At 40.0% G+C, this 26137-nt stretch overlaps 1 protein-coding gene and 1 pseudogene across 5 annotated transcripts; one reads left to right on the top strand and one right to left on the bottom strand.

Moving 5' to 3' along the window:
• Positions 1-324: 324 nt before the first annotated feature.
• LOC114823755 (probable pectinesterase/pectinesterase inhibitor 54) lies at positions 325-7935 on the top strand (annotated as a pseudogene).
• Positions 7936-10166: 2231 nt separating this feature from the next.
• On the bottom strand, positions 10167-25242 carry LOC103454108 (wax ester synthase/diacylglycerol acyltransferase 11-like). 5 transcript variants are annotated; one of them, XM_029089503.2, is made up of 6 exons: positions 24304-25242; positions 21840-21912; positions 21660-21745; positions 10976-11191; positions 10674-10811; positions 10167-10478 (listed from the first exon to the last, which is right to left on the bottom strand). In XM_029089503.2, the coding sequence occupies exons 1-6, from the start codon at positions 25060-25062 to the stop codon at positions 10329-10331; spliced, it is 1422 nt and encodes a 473-aa protein (XP_028945336.1). In that variant the 5' UTR covers positions 25063-25242; the 3' UTR covers positions 10167-10328. The 5 variants fall into 5 exon arrangements, with proteins under 5 accessions (XP_028945336.1, XP_028945339.1, XP_028945343.1 ...); XM_029089506.2 differs by having other exon boundaries at positions 21660-21727; positions 24304-25212; XM_029089510.2 differs by lacking the exon at positions 10976-11191 and having other exon boundaries at positions 21660-21727; positions 24304-25212.
• Positions 25243-26137: the final 895 nt, after the last annotated feature.

Here is a 26137-nt window from a genome sequence, read left to right as displayed (position 1 = left end):
TTGGGAATGAGGATATCCGAGGTAAAGTAGGAGTAGCCGAAATTGTAGGAAAGATGAGAGAAAATCGGCTCCGGTGATTTTGAACATGTGCAAAGAAGGCCGACTGACGCTCCGGTTCGAAGATGTGACTACGGGACAGAGGTTCAGGGCCGAAGGGGTAGAGGAAGACCTAGGACAACTTTGGAAGAGACTCTAAGAAAAGACTTAGAGTACTTGGATCTAACGGAGGACATGACACAAAACCGAGCGCAATGGCGTTCTAGGATTCATATAGCCGACCCCACTTAGTGGGAAAAGGCTTTGTTGTTGTTGTTGTTGTTGAACTCCCAAATTAAGTTGGGAACTGATCACTTTGGAGCCCATGAAGCTCAACGTGCTCATAACTCTGAAAAAAGGTGGTAGTCACAACTATTTTTTTTTTAATTTTATTTTTATGGTAGTTGTGACTATATATGAATATGAGCAATTGATCAAGTTAATTACTGCCTGTGTGGCTCAAATTCATATAGTCGTGTTGCATAATCTTTTGTCTGGCAAGAACATATTACTCTTTATTTATAAACTATGTTATTATTTAGACACAAAACTGACCATTGCAGATACAATCTCTAATATAGGTTCTATCAATATGCTTAGGATCCAGCTGTATTATATTAGACAGTGTCATTAATCGTGTCAATTTCTTGTGTCTACATAATGTCACTCTTTAGTTATGCTTGTACAAAATATACGTAAACTTTCACCATACATACTTTAATATTTACTCAGCCTCGTTATTTTCGTGTGTGTGTGTATTTACAGACTATTGTGAAGAGCTCATGAACATGTCCTTGAAGCGGCTAGACCAATCCCTATTAGCACTCAAAAGTTCTCCAAGAAAATACAAGCATGACATCCAAACATGGCTCAGTGCTGCCATGACTTTCCAGGAAACTTGCAAAGACTACGCTGCTGATCATCAAGCAGAATATTTCTCAGATCGGCAAACGTATAGCCGATGCCTCTGAGTCGGTAAGTAACCTACTAGCTCTTGTCAACCGTATATCAAATCACCATATTAATGCAGAAACTGAGAAACAAGGAGTGTTTCCCAAATGGATATCACCCAGGGACCGGAAACTACTTCAGGCAACCACCATAAAAGCCAATGCCGTTGTCGCTAAAGATGGATCCGGCGACTATAAAACTGTATCAGAAGCCATTGGCGCAGCTTCCGGGGGTCGGTTTGTGATTCATGTAAAGGCGGGAGTTTATGAGGAGAAGATTCGCACTAACAAAGATGGTATTACGTTGATAGGAGAGGGAAAAGATTCCACTATTATTACTGGGGATTTTAGCGTTGCTAATGGTGCCACCATGCCTGGCTCAGCTACATTCAGTTCGTACTCTTTCTCTCTCTCTCTCCCTCTTCGCCAAATGTTATGACAATGTTTCGTTTTGTTTAGATACTAATCAGATATATATACACACACACACACACGCACACACTAATACGTATACTGATATTTGAATTTTTTTTTGAAATGACGATCTTGTTCTTGGATTTCATGGGCAGCCATAACAGGAGATGGGTTCATTGCTAGGGATATAGGGTTCCAAAACACAGCAGGCCCTCAAGGAGAACAAGCCTTGGCTCTCTACATCGCTTCTGATCACTCAGTTCTCTACAGATGCAGCATTGTTGGGTACCAAGACACTCTCTATGCACTCGCCTTCCGTCAATTCTACATAGAATGTGACATCTACGGCACCATAGACTTCATCTTTGGCAACGCCGCTGCCGTTTTACAGAGTTGCAACCTGGTGCTTCGCAAGAACAAGGGCTACAATGCAATCCTGGCAAACGGGAGGACCGACCCTGGACAAAAAACCGGATTCTCGGTCCAAAACTGTAGGATCGTACCCAGCTTGGACTTCTCTCTGGTTAAGCACTCCTATAGTGTTGTGCTAGGATAGCACCAAACCCGTTGGAACCAACTCAAGCTAACCCACAGGAAATTTACCAAATGAAATGCAAGAACAAAATATTAAAGAACACCAAGATTTTAACGAGGTTCCTCAACAGTCAGTGTAACTGGAGTACATCCTCGAAGCAGTAGGAGCTCACCCAATAATCCACTATCAACCGAATGGGAGTTTACAAAGTGTTGGCAATCTCACAACCTAAAACCCCAATACACCCAATAACTCTCACTCACCAAAGAAACAAATAGAGAAGAAAATATAGTGAATAATTTCCTCTCTATACAAAGCTCAAAGCTAATACACAAATACAACTTTGATTGAGTGAGTACCAACGGTCGTACCCAGTGCACAAGGCTCCCGCTTTACGCAGGGTCTGGAAGAGGTGAATGTCGGCTAGCCTTACCCCCATTTATGGAGAGACTGCTCCCAAGTCTCGAACCCGATACCTACCGCTCATGGGCGAAGGCACTTGCCATCGCACCAAGTGCGACCTCATCAAAGAAAGAAAATCACATTTCTTTCTTCTCTTTCTGCTCTTAGTTTTCTGCTCTCTGCAGCTCTCTTTGCTCTCTCAAAGATGGGCTACTAAAACAGAAAAATGGTGCACTCTTCCTCTATCTTTCTCACTTCCGTATGCTCACTTCATCAATACAAAAGCACCCAATAAAAAATTCAAAAACATCATCCTGACCTTCAATTTTTCTTTTCAACAAACATAATCATGATGCCTCCTCATCATGATGTCTTTCACCTTTTTTTTCTTTTGGTTTGTTTATTAGCCGAAAGTTGTTTTGTTTTGTTGTCCACTTGGCCACTTATTCAACAATCTCCACCTTGGCCAAGTTCCGAAAAACGCCATGATAAGCCAACCAACACAATTAACACACAACATCACTCCCAAACACTAGCAAGAGAACAACTCATGCCGAGTCAAATGCTCCAAAACTCCTACTGCTCAACACCTTCTTTATATAGGCATAATGTGAGCCAAGTTCAAACAGTGAACAAACTTGGCTACACCAACAACCTTAGTCAACATATCAGCGGGGTTGTCTTTAGTTGGAATCTTCTGGAGAATGATTTATCATTCACCAACAATTTCACGAACAAAGTGATAACGCACATCTATTTGCTTGGTCCTCGCATGATGAACCTGATACTTAGCCAAATAAATGGCACTCTGACTATCACAATGTACCTCCACATGCTTCTGATCAACCCCTAAATCTCTAATCAGCTCATGTATCCAAATGACCTCCTTTATAGCTTCAGCAACTGCCATATATTCAGCCTCTGTAGTAGACAAGGCAACAGACGACTGCAAAATGGACCTCCAACAAACTGGTCCTTTAGCCATAGTAAACACATAGCCTGTAGTAGACTTCCTTCCATCCAGATCACCTGCATAATCTGAATCAACATAACCAACTGCAAAATGACCAATACCAGAGTCATCCCTCTCAAAGCATAAACCAACATCTCGAGTACCATGGAGATACCTCAATATCCACTTAGCTGATTGCCAATGCTCTTTACCTGGATTATGCATATATCGACTCACCATGCCAACTGCATGAGCAATATCCGGTCTAGAGCATACCATTGCATACATCAAACTACCAACCAAATTTGCATATGGTATATTTTTCATTTGTAGCTTCTCTTTATCAGTTTTAGGACACTGTAGAGAACTCAATTTAAAATGAGGAGCCAAAGGGGTACTAACCGGTTTGGTTGAATCATGAACTCCAAACTTCCGAATCAACTTCTCAAGGTATTGTCTTTGATTCAAACTGACCAAACCCTTCTCTCTATTTCTAGTGATCTCCATGCCAAGGATCTTCTTTGCTTATATCATCAACATATATCAATAAATAAATGAAAGACCCATCTTGCAACTTCTTGAAGTACACACAATGATCATATTGACTTCTAGAATAATTTTGGCCTCTCATAAATTTATCAAACCTCAAATACCATTGCCTTGGAGATTGCTTCAAGGCATAAAGTGATTTCTTCAATTTGCAAAACAAATTTTCCTTCCCTTTCACTATATACCCATCTGGTTGACACATATAGATCTCTTCATTCAAATCACCATGTAGGAAAGTCGTCTTCACATCGAGTTGCACAAGCTCAAGATCATATTGTGCAACAAGAGCTAACATAATACGAATTGAGGAGTGCTTTACAACCGGAGAAAATATTTCATTGTAGTCAATGCCCTCGTTTTGTGCATACCCTTTAGCAACTAATCTTGCTTTAAATCTTACATTGCTTTTCTCATCAGCATCTTCCTTCTTGGCATACACCCATTTGCAACCGATAACTTTCTTGCCCTTAGGCAATTTAGCTAACTCCCAAGTCTTGTTCTTCAAGAGAGAATTCATCTCATCACCCATGACATTGCACCACCTCTTCTTCTCCTCACTCTCAATGACTTCCTCGAAATTGGATGGAATATCATCAATGATATTAGGAAGAGCAAAAGCAACATAGTCACTATACCGAACTGGCTTGGTAATTTGTCTCTTTCCTCTGTTCTTTGCAATAGACTCTTGAGGTGAAACTTCCTCTTCAACTTGAATAGAATCTTCAAGTTCAACTTCTTCAACATCCTCATGGTCTCCAACTTCTTCACTTGTAGTGGCATCGACATCAGCGGAAATAGGATTTGAAGTACCAGAGGCAACTTTCTCAAGCTCCACCTGTTGGACATCTTTCACATTCTTCTCAGAGTCCTTGAACATACTTTCTTCATCAAATGTCACATCTCTACTGATTACAAGTTTTTTCATCTCTGGGCACCACAACCTGTAACCTTTGACACCACTACTAAAACCAAGAAAGATAGCCTTTTTGGCTCTAGGATCAAGTTTATTTTCAGTCACATGAAAATAAGCAGGTGAACCAAAAATACGGATATAGTCATAATCAGAAGAAGGTTTTCCAGTCCATACCTCCATTGGTGTCTTACCCTGAACAGCAGCTGAGGGTAACCGGTTGATGATGTGACATGCATAATTAACTGCTTCTGCCCAAAATGACTTGCTTAAACCCGACTGAGACAACATACATCTAACCTTTTCAAGCAAGGTTCGATTCAATCTTTCTGCAACTCCATTTTGTTGTGGAGTTCCCCGAACACTAAAATGTCTCACAATTCCTTCCTCTTTGCAAACTTTAAAGAAAGGGTCGGATGTGTATTCACCACCATTATCCGATCTCAAAATCTTAATCTTTCTCCCAGTCTGGTTCTCAACCATTTTCTTCCAACCCAAGAAAATGCTTAACACCTCACTCTTGTGCTTCATAGTGTAGACCTAAGACCTTCTTGAATAATCATCAACAAAGGTCACGAACCAATGTCTACCACTCAAAGAGGGAGTCTTTGTAGGACCCCAAACATCCGAATGCACATAATCAAGAATGCCCTTCGTCTGATGTACAGCAGTACCAAACTTCACTCTAGTTTGCTTCCCCAAGACACAATGCTCGCAGAAATCAAGCTTACAAGTCGTGGCACATTTTAAAAGACATTTTTTCACAAGCCCTTGTAGAGCTTTCTCACCGGCATGGCCTAATCTCATATGCCACAGTCTAGTAGTATCTGAATCAGATGTGCCCATATTTTCAGAGACTACAGATGCTTCACTTGTCACAATGCTTCCCTGCAATAAATACAAATGGCCACATCGAGGAGCTTTCATCACAACAAGTGCACCATAAGTAACTTTCAATGTCTGTCCATCTGAATGAAACATGAAGCCCTTGGATTCCAAAGTACCTAAAGAAATAAGATTTTTCTTCAAATTCGGTACATACCGAACACCTGTCAACTCTTTAACCATGCCATCATGCAACTTTAAACGAACTGTACCAATCCCTTTTGTTGTGCAAGGATTGTCATCTCCCATGAACACAACACCACCATCAAACTCTTTCAAGCTTGAAAACCAATCCTTGTGAGGAGTCATATGATGAGTACAACCCGTATCCAACACCTATTTAGTAGAACAATCAAATGATGAGGAAGTGGTTAAAGCAAAATCAAAAACATCTGTTTCAACCTCAGCAACATTGGCTTTAGAACTTTCTTTTCCTTTGGTCTTCAACTTAGGACAATCTTTCTTCCAATGACCCTTATTATGACAAAAGGCACATTCATCCCTTTCCAAAGGTTTTCTACCTTTAGAGTTTCCTCTAGGTCGAGACTGTGATTTTTTCCTGCTAGAAGATGACCTCCTCTCCGATGATCTACCTCTAACAAATAAAGCTTCAGAGGTACTATCATAATTTTTATCTCTATGCCTCATTTCATAATTCATCAAGGCATTTGACACATCTTCAAATTTCACAGTTTCTTTACCATGCATAATAGTGGTAACAAAATGCTCATAAGAGTCCGGCAAGGAATTCAACAATATTAAGGCCTTATCTTCATCCTTAATATCCTCATCTAAATTTAACAAGTCGGTAATCAACTTATTAAAAACATCAAGGTGTCTAATCATTTTTGTACCTTCTTTGTATTGAAAGCGGTAGAGCTTTTTCTTCAAGTGTAGCCGATTCTCTGCACTCTTCATCATATACTTGTCTTCCAATTTTTGCCACAACACACTTGCTACCGTCTCCCGCATCACAAAATACTTCTGAGTTTTTGCAAGGCACAACCGAATTGAAGAGCAAGCCCACAAATTTAATTTCTCCCATTCCGGCTTCGACATAACTTCCGGCTTCTCTCCCAAAGCGGCAAGTAGATCTTGTTGAGCCAACACATCTTTGACCTCACATTGCCACATCTCGAAGTTGTTTGTGCCATCAAACTTTTCCACTTCGAACTTTGCATTTTGCACCGTAGTTCTTGCAAACCCGGAGCTGCTTCCAAAAGGATTTTCATCTTGCCCGTCTGACATCTTTGGCAACTAGATAGTACCCAAGAGCAACCAGTGCTCTGATACCAATTGTTGTGCTAGGATAGCACCAAACCTGTTGGAACCAACTCAAGCTAACCCACAGGAAATTTACCAAATGAAATGCAAGAACAAAATATTAAAGAACACCAAGATTTTAACGAGGTTCCTCAACAGTCAGTGTAACTGGAGTACGTCCTCGGAGCAGTAGGAGCTCACCCAATAATCCACTATCAACCGAATGAGAGTTTACAAAGTGTTGGCAATCTCACAACCTAAAACCCTAATACACCCAGTAACTCTCACTCACTAAAGAAACAAATAGAGAGGGAAATATAGTGAATAATTTCCTCTCTATACAAAGCTCAAAGCTAATACACAAATACAACTTTGATTGAGTGAGTACCAACTAAGAAAGAAAATCACCTTTCTTTCTTCTCTTTCTGCTCTCAGTTTTCTGCTCTCTGCAGCTCTCTTTGCTCTCTCAAAGATGGGCTACTAAAACAGAAAAATGGTGCACTCTTCCTCTATCTTTCTCACTTCCATATGCTCACTTCATCAATACAAAAGCACCCAATAAAAAATTCAAAAACATCATCATGACCTTCAATTTTTCTTTTCAACAAACATAATCATGATGCCTCCTCATCATGATGTCTTTCACCTTTTTTTCTTTTGGTTTGTTTATTAGCCGAAAGTTGTTTTGTTTTGTTGTCCACTTGGCCACTTGGCCACTTATTCAACATATAGTTCATATCTGGGGAGGCCGTGGAAGCAATACTCTAGAATCGTTGTCATAGAATCCAACATTGATGATGTCATTGCACCTAGTGGCTGGGTGGAGTGGCATGGGGCTGGGAGCTCCAGCCTTAGGACACTGTACTTTGCAAAGTACGCGAATGTGGGGCCGGGTTCTGGGGTGGGGAAAAGGGTCCAATGGCCTGGATTTCATGTTATAGGAGTTGACGAGGCTGTTGAATTTACTGTTACAAATTTTATTGTTGGGACTTCATGGTTGCCTTCTACTGGAGTCACTTTTGTTTCTGGCCTACGTTGATTTGGATGAAAATGATGCAGCATCCATAGTCTATTATAATTGGCAGTCCATGCGTATTAGATCTGTAAAGCTTATTTAAGTTTGAAATATTGTCAAATTGGAATTTGTCAAGTTATTTTAGAAATTGTAACTTGAGGTGTATTAATTTGTAAAACCATTATAAATATTGTACTAGAAAGCCTCGAATGATAATTTGAGAAATAAAATTATATTTGCTTTGTGCAGTTGAAGTGAGTAAGGTTTTCTCCTTCTAAACAAGCATGTGTCTTAATCGTACGATTAGCGACGTCGAGTTAGAGAGGGAATGAGAGGGCTTCTATTAATTGTGAGCCCTTTAATAAGGAACATTAGAATTCCATCCTTCATTAGGGTTGCTTTGAGGAATGATAAGAGAACATAAAGCTCTCTCTTTCTCTCTAGGAGGCTGGCCACTAGGGAAGATGATTGCTAGATTTTCTTCTTCTTTAGTCACTCATCTTCTTTCCTAGATCATCCTTGGTGTTGGAACTTAGAGACCTCCAACTCTGGTGACTTGGAGAATCCATTCAAGCTTCAAAATCCTAGAATCCAAGGAGCAAATAAGTAATGAATAAAGGTTCTATCTCTTGGGAATGAAAAAAGAGTTCTTGAAAATGACACCAGAAGAATGCTCTGAATCAATAAAATACAATATGAAGTGAATGTGATTATTTCAAGCTTGTTTACATCTTGGAGTATCTAATTTGTTTGATTATAATTTGACTTTAGTTTGGTTATTTCAGATGTGTTTACATCTTGAAGTATTTACTTTGTTCGGTAATACGTTGACTTTGGTTTGAATGGTAGAAGAAGTAATGGGTTGGCATTTTGCCGTATTCCTTTTGATAATATATTAACTATGATTTCATGAGAATTCATACAAAACTCTTGAAATTCATGATCAAACTTTCTGAATTCTATAGGTCCATGCAAAGAATTCTCTGACAATTCATGTGAATTCTTTAGAAGTCATAATTAATTCACTCAAAATTCCTAAGAATTGATTTTTTTTTTCTTCTCAATCTCTCAAATTTCCCTGAAATTAAATTCTCTCAAAATTCAAATCGAATACCATTACAAAAAGAAAATTTCAAGTAAAACAAACAGGTAGATTCTCGAAGAAATAATATTATAGTGGCTACAAACCTTGCTGGTGTGTCTGAGTCCTTGAAAAGCTGCTCACCCCAATCACCATAAAAAACCCTAGTCCCTGCCATGAAGCGTAGTGAAACGGTCCCAGCCAACCCACAAATCAAAGGGTTTACCTTAAACTCCCTAACCAAAGCCTCACATTGGAGCTCAATTATCCGCTGCACTCTCATCACATACCTAAAACTAATCTCTGTGTAATAGTCCTCCACGCTTAACTTTTTGAGTGCAGACCTATCAGCGCGGTTGCTGGTGTTACGGGTAGAGTATAGGCCCTTATTTGAATTACCATCGTTATCACAATAGTCGTCGTCCATTCTGCCGGTGTCTGTGAAATCGTCTCGAACTGTTTTGAGTAGTAACTCCTACTCATTATTTGAGTAGCCAAGTATTATTCTTTTGTTGTACCCTATTAGGATAAATTTTTGGCTCCGTCATTGACCACAAGTATGCTGAACTCTCTCAAAAACTCAATTTATGTATGACAAAACTCACATGAACTTATATGACTGAATGTAATTGACTCATGACTCAATGAGATAAGATCTTTATCTAGGTGTGGAAATGACTCTTCATAATATATAGTTGTGTCTTAAAGAGTCAACGATTGCATCTCTATTCATATTAAGACAAATGTTGCACAATTTCTCCTCAAACAATCAAATCTAGAGAGAGGGAGAAAGCTTAGTGAAGAAGAAAGTGTTTCTTTGTATTTGCTTCAATTCAATCGTATCTTATAAATGATCTCAATTCTTACACTTATACTCTGTAACTATCTTGCTTACACAATAATTAAGCTACTATAGCTAGTATAATTGACTTTAGCTAAAATAAATGCTGACATGTCATCCTTATCTCTAACCAATCCTATCAGCTATAATGTGGCACATGCCATATAATCCAACATCAAAACCTAATTCATGAATCATAACAACCCATCAATGTATTTAAACGATTTAACTCGTTTTGATTAAATTTTCCAACAGTATTAAAGAGATGGTCTATTGTTCTAAAAGCTAAAATGGATTTTCTTTTCTTCTTGTCAAATGATAGATTTTGCTAGATTAGCCACCGATAGATATTTGGCTACTCATATATTGGGCCGATTACACTAAAATCCTCAATTGTTTCGGTTTACGAAAGATGCATGCTTTCCTTCGTAGGTTCCTACCAATGACATTCTTATATCACATTCCATAAAATATAGAGAGGTCATATCCTAGGTTTTACTCATGGCTGGATGCTGCTTCCTTCATATCAAGCAATGCCTCTTCAAAGCATTTTGCGAGAAATGTTGGATCCGGAATGATATCTTTGGCCACCAAGATTTGCAGGTCAGCTCTTTCAGCATAGCTCACCATGTGCATTGTAAGTGCCTGCGTTACCAACCAGCAAAAGTATTCCAGTTACATTACAGATACTTCTGATTTGCTACATCTGGCATTTTCTAGAATGTAACATAACGCCCCATCACAACGTCATTCTATGATTTGAGCTACTCATTTCTAATTATGTCATTGTTCAAAGATCGATAGCGTATCCCTACTAATTGGTTAGCATCATATATATACCTGGGGTAGGCTGCATGTATTCACTTTAAGGTAAGTTACAAGGTTGCCCCCAATTGCAATTTCTTCTTGCGGGCCAAGTATATTTGAAATGGTAAAGCTAGTATTGCAGACCATCTTGTAAAGAAGCCAACTAGCAACCTGCAGCAGTAGAATGAAACTATTTTCTTTTTATATACATTTTTGAATATTGGGGCACATTTAGGAATGATTTTGTAGGAAACACTGTTACTCATAACCATTTTTTGTCGAAGCGTTTATGTTAGAAGCACAACAGATTTTTCTTAAAAATACATGTTGATTACCTTTGCTCCAAAGTAGGTGATTAGAAAACATCCAACTTTGTACGAAAAATCAGCTTCTAGAGATTGTTTCTTCCTGTCAAGAACCAGCTTAGCTCTCTTGAGGTACACTAGAGGATCAAGATCACTGCTTTTATGGTAATAAATAGGTAGGAGAAACATGCCGAACTTGTTACCCCAGCTTGATTCAGAGTTGCTTTCCAAACACGAATTGGATACCTGATCATATTCATACAATCATTATCTCCAACCAACTACCATCAAATTGGATACCTGGTTATATTCGTGGGATGATAAGTGAAGAAAGTTGAGGTTTCACCAAAAACAAATTGGTAATATGGGGAGTAGTCCAATTATTCATGAGCACATGCAAGGTCCTTCTTCTCATCAATGTAGGATTCATTCTCAACACACCCCTCCTCACGTGTGGTGAATTTTCAAGCCTAACACGTGGACAACACAACGGGGTGATGTGAAGCACGTGTGGCCATTGAGCTTCACATATGAGACAACCTGCTCTGATACCATGAAGAAAGTTGAGGTTCCACCATAAAACCAATTGACAATATGGGAAGTAAACCAACTTATAAGCCCATGCAAGGTCCCTCATTCCATAAATGTGGGACTCATTCTCAACATGCCCCTTCACATGTGGCGAATTTTTAAGCCTAACACATGGACAACACAACGGGGTGACGTGGAGCGTGTGTGGCCGTTGGGCTTCATACGTGGGACAACCTGCTCTGATACGATGAAAAAGGTTGAGGTTCCACCATAAAACCAATTGGCAATATGGGAGTAGCCCAACAACTTATAAGCACAAGCAATGTCCCTCATCTCATTAATGTGGGATTCATTCTCAACAATTAGGGTGCTTATCTAGGTTTTTGGGGTTGGGTTGAAAAACATGACAAATTAAGGGTTTATTTGATAACGATTTTGGCTTTAAGTTTTAGTTTTCATTTTGTGCTAGAGATAAGGGGCAAGTTTACGTGAGATTATGAGAGAGATAAAAAAGTGACAAAGGATGGCAGAAGATATATGTGACAAATATACAGAATGAAAACTAAAAGTCAAAAATTAAAAGCTGTTTAAAGTTGTTTTCAATTCCATAATTTTGTTTATTTATTTATTTTTCTGGGGGAAACTCCGCCGTGTAAGTTTATCTTACATTGCCAGTCCCAAGCCCGGATAAAGGAGGAGGGGGAGGACGTCAGGTAGTCGACAACCGACACTCCATGATTACGTCAAATCCTTATGAAAATGAATCCAGAACGAAATCGCGCTAAAACTAGGGCGTCACCCGTAAGTGGCGCGCTGTGTGGCCCGAGCACAGTGATAAGTGAGCAAGGGTCGCTGTATCTCCATCGGCACCCGGATGCAGTGTTAAATGAGCAAGGGGGCTATAGAAACTTCTTTTCGAACGACTCCACTCAAAGTTGTTTGGGAGCATATGCTCCTATCAACTTTATACGGGGACACACAAAAGAAGTACTTTGATCCTATTAGACGGGGAAGAGTGAAGAAGCTAGGACAGAAGGGTAGAGTTCAAGAGAGCAAAATGCGTTTAGGAACGTGGAATATAGGAACCTTGACGGGAAAATCTATGGAAGTAGTAGAAGTTATGGTGAGGAGAAGGATAAATATTATGTGCCTACAAGAAACTAAGTGGGTTGGTCATAAGGCAAAGGATCTAGAAAACTCAGGGTTTAAACTATGGTATTCGGGCACAAATAGAACGAGAAACGGTGTTGGCATCATCGTGGACAAGACCTTGACACAAGATGTTGTAGATGTTAAGAGGGTAGGAGATAGAATCATGGCAATCAAGATTGTAATAGGACAAGAACTTATCAATGTGATTAGTGCGTACGCACCTCAAGTAGGGTTGGATACGAGTTCGAATGAGAAATTTCGGGAAGACCTTGGAGACTTGGTGCAAGGAATTGCTTAGACGGAGAAGTTATTTATAGGAGGAGATTTAAATGGACACGTGGGCAGGGAGACAGGCAACTATGGAGGTTTTCATGGTGGCCATGGTTTTGGGGAGAGAAACGAGGATTGGGAAGCTATCTTGGATTTTGCAATGGCATATGATATCTTCTTAGCCAACACCTTCTTTAAGAAGAGAGAAGAACATGTGATCACCTACAAGAGTGGGTCGTCAAAAACACAAATAGATTTTCTTCTAATGAGGAAAGAGGATCGTATAACTTGTAAGGATTGCAAAGTTATACCAGGAGAGAGCGTGGCTAATCAACATCGCTTGTTGGTGATGGATGTACATATCAAAAGAGTGAGAAAAAAGAACAAGACTTGGAAGTGCCCAAGGACTAGATGGTGGAATCTAAAAGAAGAAAAACAAGCCATTTTCAAAGAGAAAGTAATCACCCAGTGTGTGTGGGATAGAGAGGGGGAAGCTAACCAAATGTGGGATTCCATGGCTAGTTGTATCCGAAAATTAGCAAAAGAGGTATTAGGAGAGTCCAAGGGCTTTGCCCCACACCAAAAGGAATCTTGGTGGTGGAATGAGGAGGTACAAACAAAGGTGAAGGCTAAAAAGGAATGTTGTAAAGCCTTATACGAGGATAGGACCGATGAAAATTATGAAAGGTATAAAAAAGCGAAGCAAGAGGCGAAGAAAGCTATGAGAGAAGCTAAGTTAGCGGCTTATGACGATATGTATAAGCGACTAGATACCAAAGAATGAGAGTTGGATATCTATAAACTAGCTAGAGCAAGGGAAAAGAAGACAAGGGACCTAAACCAAGTGAGGTACATCAAGGATGAGGATGGAAATGTTCTTGCTACAGAGAACGCGGTTAAAGACAGATGGAAAGGTTATTTTCATAATCTTTTCAATGAAGGATATGAAAGGAGTGCTTCTTTAGGGGAGTTGAGTAACTCAGAAGAATGTAGAAACTACTTTTTTTATCGTAGAATCCGGAAGGAAGAAGTGGTTGTAGCTTTGAAGAAGATGAAGCATAGAAAAGCAGTAGGCCCAGACGATATACCAATCGAAGTGTGGAAAGTTTTGGGAGAGACAGGTATAACATGGCTCATTGACCTTTTCAATAGGATTTTGAAAATGAAGAAGATGTCAAATGAGTGGCGAACGAGCACTTTGGTGCCTATCTACAAGAATAAGGGCGATGTACAAAATTGCATGAACTATAGGGGTATTAAGCTAATGAGTCATACAATGAAGCTCTGGGAGAGAGTCATTGAGCATAGATTGAGGCAAGAGACACGGGTTTCGGACAACCAATTCGGGTTCATGCCAGGGCGCTCAACCATGGAGGCAATCTATCTCTTACGAAGATTGATGGAAAGATATAGAGATGGGAAAAAGGATTTACACATGGTCTTTATAGATTTGGAAAAAGCATATGATAGGGTCCCAAGAGACATTCTTTGGAGGATTTTAGAGAAGAAAGGAGTACGAGTAGCATATATCCAAGCTATACATGATATGTATGAAGGAGTAAAGATTGCCGTAAGAACTCATGAAGGACAAACCGAAAGCTTTCCCATAACTGTAGGATTACATCAAGGCTCATCCTTAAGTCCTTACCTTTTTGCGTTGGTAATGGATGAGTTAACAGGACATATTCAAGATGATATTCCTTGGTGTATGCTTTTCGCAGACGATATAGTGTTGATAGATGAAACTCAGGAAGGGGTAAATGCAAAGCTTAACCTTTGGAAAGAAGTGTTGGAATCTAAAGGTCTTCGCCTAAGCCGATCAAAGACAGAATATATGGAGTGCAAGTTCAGTGCAAATGGAGGCCAAAACGAGTTAGGGGTGAGGATCGGAGATCAAGAAATACCAAAGAGCGACCGTTTTCGTTACCTAGGATCTATCTTGCAAAAGAACGGAGAATTAGATGGAGATCTCAACCATAGAATACAAGCTGGATGGATGAAATGGAAGAGTGCATCCGACGTGTTGTGTGACCGCCGTATGCCACTGAAGCTCAAGGGAAAATTTTATAGGACGTCAATAAGGCCGGCGATGCTGTATGGCACAGAATGTTGGGCGGTGAAGCATCAACACGTACACAAAATGGGTGCAGCGGAGATGAGGATGCTTCGTTGGATGTGTGGGCACACGAGAAAGGATAAGATTAGGAATGAGGATATCCGGGGTAAAGTAGGAGTAGCTGAAATTGAAGGAAAGATGAGAGAAAATCGGTTACGGTGGTTTGGACATGTGCAAAGAAAGCCTACTGACGCTCCGATTAGAAGATGCGACTATGGGACAGAGGTTCAGGGCCGAAGGGGTAGAGGAAGACCTAGGAAAACTTTGGAAGAGACCCTAAGAAAAGACTTAGAGTACTTGGATCTAACGGAGGACATGACACAGGACAGAATACAATGGCGTTCTAAGATTCATATAGCCGATCCCACTCAGTGACTTGGATTTTCCAAGTCTCCAACCGAGAAGTTTTCCTCACTCAGGAAATTAAGGGAACACTACCTCAACCTATATGCTCCACTCACAATGTTTCAACATACAAGCTTCAACAAAAGAAAATTCAAAGAATTTAGCGAAGAAGGCTTTGGTGTATTTAACACAATACGTTGAAATGAAGGAAATCTTATTTATTGATATCCCCGATAAGTTACAAATATGTACATATACTTGAGTCAAAATAAACAAACAAGAGGGAGCCTTCACAAAAGTTGCTTAGGAGAAGTCTCAGCAGTCGGTAGAGCCCCAGAAAGAGAAGGCACCGGAGGGGGATCATTCGGAGCCTCAGTACTGGACAGAACCCTAGAAGGAGGAGGCATCAGAGGTTGATCATTTGGAGCTTCATTACGCGGTACAGCCCCAGAAGACGAAGGCAATAAATGCCTTTGGAACAAACCCACAAATCTCTGATGATCAAGTAAAACCTGACCATCAGATTCCTTCATCTGGTCAAGCTTCCTCTTCATGTTTGTAGCATAGTCATGTGCGAGTCGGTGCAACTGTTTATTCTCATGCTTAAGCCCTCTAATCTCCTGTTTGAGACTCATCACTTCAGCCGCCAATGATTCAACTTGGCGGGTTCGAGCAAATAGGCGTTGGGCCATATTAGACACAGAACATGCACACTGAACACTGAGAGCCAGAGAATACTTAACAGCCAACTCATCAGACCGTTTGGAAAGTAGTCTGTTATCTTTGGGAGTGAGAAGGTTCCTGGCCACTACCGCAGCGGTCATATCATTCTTCATCACGGAATCCCCAACGGTAAGAGGACCAGTAGGGGAGACGAATGATGGGCGCCATATGTTGTCTGGAGAAAGCGGGGCTGCCTCTTCAACAAGGTTCAAGTCAAAACGACGGTCGGAGGGGGCCAAACATTTTCAAAGGTGTTGAAGAGAGAAGAGGTCGGACAAATCAAGATCTTAGAAGTGCAAGAATGGAGCTTCTTCAAGTGTGCTTTGGAACTTAATGTCAGCCCCTATAAAAATCTGCACTCGACGAAACTTCAGAAATCGAAAAGGCGCCTGCTCAGAAATCGAAGAGGCGTTTGCTTTCTCAAAAGTTGGCTACTCAGAAACCACGAGGGTCGATCTCAGAAATCGAAGAGGCGTTTGCTTTATCAAAAGCTGGGCTGCTCAAAGACCACGAAGGGCGATCTTAGAAATCGAAGAGGCTTGCTTTCTCAAAAGCTAGGCTGCTCAGAGACCACGAGGGCCGATCTCAGAAATCGAAGAGGCACGTACTTTTCCAGCCTTGTCAGCACTTGTCACACGCACACTCAGCTTTGCAGAAATTATGGGCATTCTGTCGAAGATTTCTGGCGAAGTAGAAAGCACATGAATCGTACTGTTCAATCACCCACTTCCCACACGCAACAGTAGCTCATGGGTACCACAGATAACTTTGCCAAAGTTCTCTGACAAAGTTGAGACACGTGAAGTTTGTAGCTCCCACTACATCGCTCTGACCAAGAAGGGTAAAAGAATAGCAAAGAAACAACACTAACAAAGTTTAGACACATAAATTTTGAAGGTTTAGCTACCATATTATTACCCACAAGGGTAAAGGAACAGTACCACTGCTGGATAATTGGAAAGTCCCGGTGTGTCAACCTCTGTGCTTCGTGGCAAGGTAGACTAGCAAACATGCCCAACCTTTACTCACATTCGAGAAAACACTCCCAACAAGATTACTTGCTCCAAAATCGAAGAGGCACCACCCTCCGAATCTCGAGAGCCAGACTCCCAACATGATTACTTTCTCAAAAATTGAAGAGAGGGTAAAGGAACAGTACCACTGCTGGATAATTAGAGAGTCCCTGTATGTCAACCTCTGTGCTTCGTGGCAAGGTAGACTAGCAAACATGCCCAACCTTTACTCACATTCGAGAAAACACTCCCAACAAGATTGCTTGCTCCAAAATCGAAGAGGCACCGCCCTCCGAATCTCGAGAGCCAGACTCCCAACATGATTACTTTCTCAAAAATCGAAGAGAGGGTAAAGGAACAGTACCACTGCTGGATAATTGGAAAGTCCCTGTGTGTCAACCTCTGTGCTTCGTGGCAAGGTAGACTAGCAAACATGCCCAACCTTTACTCACATTCGAGAAAACACTCCCGACAAGATTACTTGCTCCAAAATCGAAGAGGCACCACCCTCCGAATCTCGAGAGCCAGACTCCCAACATGATTACTTTCTCAAAAATTGAAGAGAGGGTAAAGGAACAGTACCACTGCTGGATAATTAGAGAGTCCCTGTGTGTCAACCTCTGTGCTTCGTGGCAAGGTAGACTAGCAAACATGCCCAACCTTTACTCACATTCGAGAAAACACTCCCGACAAGATTGCTTGCTCCAAAATCGAAGAGGCACCGCCCTCCGAATCTCGAGAGCCAGACTCCCAACATGATTACTTTCTCAAAAATCGAAGAGACACCGCTCTCCGAATCTCGAGAGCCAGACCCCTAGCAGGATTGCTTTCTCAAAAATCGAAGAGGCATCGTTCTTCGAATCTTGAGAGCCAGATCCCCGACAAGATTGCTTGTTCGAAAACCGAAGAGGCACCACTTTCCCAACTTCAAGAGCTGGATCTCCTTGGATAAAGCTTGTCTGTAATCTTCACACGCAACATCAACTTTCCAGATACCACAGACCACTTTTTCAAAGTGCTCTGACAGAGTTAAAACATGTGAAGCTGGCAGCTCCCACTACCGTGCTATGACCAAGCAGGGTAAAGGAATAGCATTATTACTTGATGTTAGGGAGACTCCTATATATGTCGACCTCCATCCCCAACGGACAGGCAGACCTGCAAAAATGCTCAACCCTTCCTCTTATCTGAGAAGGCACTCTTAACGAAGCCTTTCGAAATATTCAGCTTTCTTTCCCCCCGATAATACCTCTGTAAACAAGCTATACTAGAGCAAGAATATCTCATATCATCAGGGTTAAAAGCAAGAGTATCCCATATCATGCTTTTTCCCTGTCTTTTCCTTTGGCCTTGTTCTTACCTGCAAGACAGGGAGAAAGAGAGCAATCAGTCAGCACTTGGAATCAAGCTTCCAGCCAGGAACTGACTGCCTGGAACCCCTTACCTGATTACTTACCTGGCATTGCTCTCGAGTACTCATCTTCAACATCTTATGCTTCCAGGGAAGATACCGCATCTGCCTGAGAAACAGATAGGGCAAGTGAGAAGGATACAATGAAGCATGTGGAGACAAGCGTAACAGCACACGTGCCGATACATCCACTACTCTGTCAAAAGCAAAAGTATCTCATATCAGCAGGGTCGAACGTACTCTAGATTTGCTGGACTTGTTTTGACCCTCAAATTCTTCAGTCGGCCTTATACTCTTGAGGAAACCAGAAAACCCTCCAGCCCAGTTCAAGAATAAGCCTATGGAAAGTTACTTCTTCAAAAGCAAAAGTATCCCATATCATCTCTTCTCATTTTTCTTCTCTTTATCCTTCATGCTGCCTGCAAGATAGGGAGAATGTGAACAATCAGCCGAAGCTCTGATTGCTTACCTTGTCTGTCACCTCTTTCAGCAAATCCCCTAGCTCGGCGACTTGGGGGACTCCTACTACATGGTTTGTATCGCGTTTGACCAAGCCTGAAACTACAAGTAAGCTTCAAGTGAAATTGATACATTACCTTGTGCATCTCCACCAGTTACAGATACCACCCCTAGAGGGAGGAAGAGTACTTCCAGAGAAGATGCCACATCTACCTATGAGACAGATAAGGCAAGTCAAGACGATACCACACTCCGGTACTTAGAAGTTTCGTGGTTACGAGATCATTCTCCCACAATATTTCCTAATGTCATTTGTACTAAATCATTCACTTGTACTCACTAAAGGAGAGCTTGAACCTATGTACTTGTGTAAACCCTTCACAATTAATGAGAACTCCTCTATTCCGTGAACGTAGCCAATCTGGGTGAACCACGTACATCTTGTGTTTGCTTTCCCATCTCTATCCATTTATATACTTATCCACACTAATAACCGGAGCAATCTAGCGAAGATCACAAAAAGTGACCGTTTTCGCTACCTAGGATCTATCTTGCAAGAGAATGGAGAATTAGATGGATATCTCAACCATAGAATACAAGCTGGATGGATGAAGTGTAAGAGTTCATCCGGCGTGTTGTGTGACTGTCGTAGGCCACTTAAGCTCAAGGGAAAATTTTATAGGACGGCAATAAGGCCAGCGATGTTGTATGGCACAGAATGTTGGGCGGTGAAGCATCAACACGTACACAAAATGGGTGTAGCAGAGATGAGGATGCTTCGTGGGATGTATGGGCACACGAGAAAGGATAAGATTGGGAATGAGGATATCCGAGGTAAAGTAGGAGTAGCCAAAATTGAAGGAAATATGAGAGAAAATTGGTTCCGGTGGTTTGGACATGTGCAAAGAAGGCCTACTGACGCTCCGGTTCGAAAATGTGACTACGGGACAGAGGTTCAGGGCCGAAGGGGTAGAGGAAGACCTAGGAAAACTTTGGAAGAGACCCTAAGAAAAGACTTGAGTACTTGGATCTAACGGAGGACATGACACAAAACCGAGCGCAATGGCGTTCTAGGATTCATATAGCCGACCCCACTTAGTGGGAAAAGGCTTTGTTGTTGTTGTTGTTGTATTTATTTTTCTGGGGGAGTTCCTTGTTTCATTTGGTCGTGGTGGTTTGTTTTATGCTAAGTCTTCTCGTCTTAATTAATTATAGATACAAAGTAACTTCTGTACTACGGGTTTGTAGCTGTTGTAGATACAACTAACATACTTAAAATCATTTGATAATAATATTGAACCTTCATCTAATAATTTTCCGTGTACAATTCCGTCAAATATGATCAAGAGACTTGCATGCTAGAACATATGCGCGGGAATTAAGCTATTCCCCCCCCCCCCCCCCCCCCAAATAAACCTCAGCCATTCCGGACCACTTCCTGCAAACTCATCAACAAGCACAAACCTAACCTAACATGCATCTCACTGACTATCAAAATCTTACTGCAGCATCTCATAAGCCTAACCTAACATTTCCCTATGCTTTCAAGTTTCAACTCTGGGATATGTGTATCTAAAAATTAGTTTGTTTGGACGAAGCTGGTGGTTGAACTCTGAACTAAGAAAAAGGAATCATCGTGCAAGTCACGCGATCACATATGGCAGAATTGCGGATGAAACTTGTTTGAATCGGAGTGGTTAGTTTACGTGGTAATTGTATGAAAGTTAAAAAGGTCCAGGTGCCGTTTATGCAATTAATTTTCTTGTGTTTCGTATGCTTATTAATTTGTTAGTTTTGGGAAAATTGTGAGTAGGCCTCCTGAAAATATATACCAAAACTCAGTTATGCATCAGTAAGTTAGGATTCGCCTGAAAAATTAGAAAGAAAAAATATAGCAAGAACCATATAGAAGTTCTTAAAACAACCAATATATATAATATAGGGTAAAAGACTATTTACTATCCTCATGTTTCGTGATTTTCAACATTTAATACATCAAGTTTTTTTCGTCTCAGATTCATACCAAAAGTGTAAATTTTGGGACAGTCTCATACATCCGTTAGTCAAACTGTTAAATCTACCGTTAATTGTGACGTGACGCCCATGTAGACAATGACTGGGCGTCACATGTCATCCACTTCTTCTTCCTCCTTCTTCTTCCTACAACTTTTATTTTTTATTTTTTATTTCTTCCTCCTTCTCCTTCTTCCTCCGACTGCAACTTTTTTTTTTATAAATTTCTTCTCTTCTTCTTCTTCTTCTTCTTCAGGAAGAAGGAGAAGGAGGAAGAAAAAAAAAGTTGCAGTCAGAGGAAGAAGGAGAAAGAAGAAAAAAAAAAAAAGGTCCAAATTCGGGGAGGAGGAAGAAGAAGAAGATGAGGAAGGAAGGAGGAAGAAGAAGAAGAAAAAAAAAACTTCCCCAGATTCGGAGGAAGGAGAAGAAGAAGAAGAGAAAAAAAAAACGTGGATGACACATGGCGCCCAATCATTGTTCACATGAGCGCCACGTCACAATTAACGAAAGATTTAACAGTTTGACTAACGGATGTATGAGACTGTCCCAAAATTTACACTTTAGATATGAATCTGAGATGAAAAAAACTTGATGTACTAAATGTTGAAAACCACGAAACATGAGGTAGTAAACAATCTTTTACCCTATAATATAAATGAAAGTTTATAAATCACGACGAACCTGCAATCCAGGTTGCTTTCTTAAATTGACCATAGCTAGGCCTGTAATTCGAATTCCGTCATGCAGAGCTGGACAATTAAGTTTAGCTATAACTTGGTTATCGTGATTGCCATTGATACTTGATCTATTTCAAATGGGAAGCACAAGCACTAGAACAGATTCAAGAATGACATTAATTACCATTTGGTGTTTGGTGATCTAGGTACCTTGACAGCCCTGACGAAACCACGCCAACAAGAACATCGTTGATGGTCTGCGTGATAGCCAAATCATGCTTTTAGTGGTTGAGTGAAGTTCCATTTCGGTCAATGTAGTTTCAATTGTCTCTATTTCTTTCTTTTGTAAAAAGAAGAACAACTAATGGCAAACCATGGTTATCCATCACTTCTGAATTCAGAAAGGCTATAAAGAATTTCACCTTGCTCGTGACCAGGGTCAAATAGTCTCACCAACTTGGAGCATCAAGCACAGAACCTCTCATATTTTTTGTTTATTAGGACGTCAAGCCTATGCCCTTACCATTGGACCACTTGATGTGGTTGTCTCTATTCAATCTTTACAATTTATTAATGGTTGTAATTCAAAGACAATTTAATTTCATCTCAACTTTTTCGTCATAATTACCTTGCGGGTGACATAACACATTTTCAACGAAAACATGATGGAATTAAGTTTGGAAATAATTTTCAAACTCTCACTTATCATGTATTCTTGCTTTTGTTTTTAGCCACAAGATTGAATAAATCAAAAATAAATCAAGGGACATAAACATAGCAAAAAGAGTACAGGACGACAAAAGTTGAGGGTGTAAATCAAATTTTTTTCATAAGTTATTGTCTTAAATGTAACAATTAGTAAAATACAAGATTAGGTCATAAAAATTGAAACTATAGGAGCCAAAATGTAATTATTTTGCCACAAATACGGGGACTAAAATCATAACTTATAGCCCATAAAGTTTGTAGTCAAAACCCTGTGAGAATTCCTTATTAGTTAAGAAACCTTTTTTAGAAAAAATAAACTTTATTCTGACCAATAAAATGAACGAATTATGTCACATGACAATGTTAAACTACCATCTAATATTTTTTTTTCCCTTTAATCATCGAAGAGATACAACCAAATATGCAAATGCCAAATATGTAAATGTTTCATTTCTTCACATATACAAAGTCCAAACCTTCTGTTTTTTCCTTTCTAAAATAAAAGGGAAAAATGTTCAACTTTAGACGTGTATAAAACTTTCGACTTGATTGTCTATATTTTAAGTTGTATTCAATCTCTTTGCTGGGTTGACATTAGGGTCTCAAAAAACCAGAGCTCATTTGAAGTGCTTTTCAAGCCAGCTCTCGTCTTTTAGTATTATATTTGAAGTGCTTCTCAACTCGAACTCAAACTCTATCGAGTCTATTTTCGCTCAACCCGCTAACTCAAGGTGACAGTTACCCCACCCCCCTCAACCCCCTAACTCAAGGTCACAGTTACCTCCATCTCCCTCAAGAATCATGTCACATATCTATTTAACAAACCATAGTTACTTATGCATTTAATTAAATTTTTTTATGAAAAGAAAACAATTGAATGAATCAAAAGAAAATTTTGCCCTTTTCTTAAATATTTGGGTGGTGTTATTCACACATTCCTTTTTACCTCATATACAATGTTCTCAACTTTTGGTTGTCTAATCGAATGAATTGAAGAAGATTAAATATAAACTAACAAGGGTGTGTAAGATGTTAAAATGGGTGTGTGGATAGCACGCCCAAACAGAAAAGAAAAAAAATCAAAAGAAAACGTAATGATGATTTCAGTAAAACCCAAAATTCAATGAGGTTGATTGTTTGCTGTTTAGTTAGAAGAGATTTTTCAATGTACCATGAATACGATCCGGTACATCAAGTGTCAAAATGCAAGTGATTGGATACTTAAAAAAAAATTCCAGTCGCTTGTATTATGACTATTGGCAGAGCCAGTTAAAGCCTAGGAGGGTCATATGACTCTTCTCACGATCCGGAAATGTTGTATTTATATGTGCTATAATGATGTAGCTTGGCTTTTATATTTATAGTTGACGCTCCTCACAAATGCAATTTGCTCATAATTGAGTCCAATTATTTTTATTCGAATTCGCACCAAGGTGTATATGCATGATTGTTTTCCGCCATTGTTATAAAGCATCATCTGTTATAATGTAATTAATTAAATCATGATATCAATGTTGGAAACTTAAAACATTTTTTTTATGCTAAATAAGTTCATACTCATGATCATTTCTTAAGTAATTTTCACTTATAAGCTCAATTAATCATAATTTTATAGTCACTTAAGATTGATTCTCCTTAACAGAATTTCTGGCTCCGCCACTGATTATGACACTTGATATATCAGACTATGTTCCCAACATGCTGAAAATTTTCTCTTCAATTAAAACTAATCCAATTAGGGGTTTTTTACAGGGAAAAAGATTTCTGAAAATATTTGACACAGATTAGGAGATTTTTACCCCATATAATTAGTTGGTATTTATGTTGTATGTCATGCGTCAATTTGAATCTTGAAGGTTCAAGCTATGAACAAGTATAATATACATTATTCTATTTCTGAAACAAACCAATAAACACAGAAGAATTAATAAGTCACTTACCGCATTCGGAACAGCTTTCTTGACGAGCTTCATGTCCTGAAGCCGAAACCTAGCCGTGGCCAGCTTCCTAGGCCAGAGCTCAACTCCCTCGCCGCCACTTATCGCTGTTTTCTGGTCACAAAGCCACAAGCTCCTCATCGCATGCTCCACCAAAAACACCAAGCTAAACCACAACGTCCCCACATACCCAATCAACAAACCCCACCATCCCTTTTCACCATTCACTCTCTTCCTCCTTCCACGACCCAAAATCTTTTCTTCATTTCCATCTGAGCCTCTCGTCCTGAAACTCTCCAAGAATAGGGACATGACCGAAACCCCGTCTCCCAATGCGTGGTGGATTCGGAAGACGCCGCAGTTGTGGGCCATGAGGAGGTGAAGTTCCCAGAGGGGTTTGTTCGCGCTCAGTCTAGTAGAGCTTGTGGAGAGGTCGGCCAAGTATTCGTTAACTGCGGTCTCGTGATCGACGGGAGATGTGGTGACGGGGTTCTGGATGACAATGATGTGGCGGTCGAGGTCAACGTAGGGGGCATTGTGCCAGTGCTGGAGGCCGCGGGAGTCGCGGAGCATGAGGCTTGAGAATCTTGGGTGGGAGAGGAGAAGGGAGGTTTTGAGGTGAGACTTTACGGCGTCAATGTCTATGGAGTTTTTGAATCCCATGGCACAGTGGATTATTTGGTTCATTTCGGGTTGGAGAAGGAGCCGACCTACTGGGGTCAAGGGTTCGTCGGAGTGGTCATCGGCTGCCGACGTATCCATGAGAGAGAGATGAAGCAGCCGCCTTGTAGTTGTGGTGTCGTTGGTATATGAAAAATAAAAAATAAAAAAATTGTAAGACAAGTCACACAATCCTCACCTCAACTGAAAAATGGTGAAGATAAGTTCACCTCTCACTTGTGGCTCTCATGAAATTGGAGTAATTGAACAACATTAGAACTTAGAGACAAAAACTTGAAGCCAGATTCAATAGATAGGCCACGGGCCTATTTCGTGTTTTTTTTTTTTTTGTGTCCCCTTTCTAATTTTTAACACCAGTCCCTCAATTTAACTTCATATCTAACACAGTTAATTTTCATTGTTGAATTAAAAAAGGGAAATGTTTTTTCTTTTTAATTTTAAAAAGTTTGGAATGTCAAATGAGATTTTTGGAGTGCTAAGAACAATTGAAAAATTTTATTTGAACCCACATAACCTCTCTCTACACCTAACTTAAATTGTAAATGGAAATTGTCTTTTTACCTATCGCATAATTACCATCAAGTATAAGATGAAATTAACATTAAAACTAAAGTTTATCAATAAACCCACACTTAATAGAGAAAAACAATCTCTTTTTTACCAATGGATGATGATTTTGAAGTTTTAAAACCTCAATGTATAAATCGATTTATGCAAGTTTTTTTTTCCATAAATTTGATACATTCAATAATTGCCAGGTAACACTCTAATATTCTCCAAAACTTTAAATAGAGAAAATGACATATGCTAAAGTAGTCTTCAACGAAACAAAAATTATTCCGTTAGAATGGTAATTATTTACAATGTACCTACATAGCTGACAAAGAATGGATGCCCGATGATATTATGCTTCTAAAGATTCAGGGAAGAACTGCCTATATAACGATTCACCTTTATACTTTGTGAAACCCTAAACAAGTAAACCATATTACCAGGTTTTCCATCTGCACTTGCATGGTTCACGTTGTGTAAGCCATTGCCAACACACCTCACCAAGCTACAGATAGAACTCAACAAACTCAAACCAAAGCAAGCTTTGCATCTGTGCAGTTACAACATATTCGATACCATGACAGTACCATACAAAGCAGACCTG

This window comes from Malus domestica, chromosome 02, assembly GCF_042453785.1.
Source record: "Malus domestica chromosome 02, GDT2T_hap1".
Taxonomy (NCBI): domain Eukaryota; kingdom Viridiplantae; phylum Streptophyta; class Magnoliopsida; order Rosales; family Rosaceae; genus Malus; species Malus domestica.
Note: the sequence above shows the minus strand (reverse complement) of the source record. Positions and strands in the feature narration are given on the sequence as shown.

What these genes read in the sequence shown, in the direction of transcription:
- LOC103454108 (XM_029089503.2), bottom strand. Translation starts at nt 25,062, where the DNA reads ATGGATACGTCGGCAGCCGATGACCACTCCGACGAACCCTTGACCCCA. An exon ending in GAAAGCAACCTGGATTGCAG is followed by an intron (nt 11,192 to 21,659) that starts GTTCGTCGTGAT and finishes GAATATGATCAG; the next exon opens with GTATCCAATTCGTGTTTGGA. An exon ending in TCACCTACTTTGGAGCAAAG is followed by an intron (nt 10,812 to 10,975) that starts GTAATCAACATG and finishes CTACTGCTGCAG; the next exon opens with GTTGCTAGTTGGCTTCTTTA.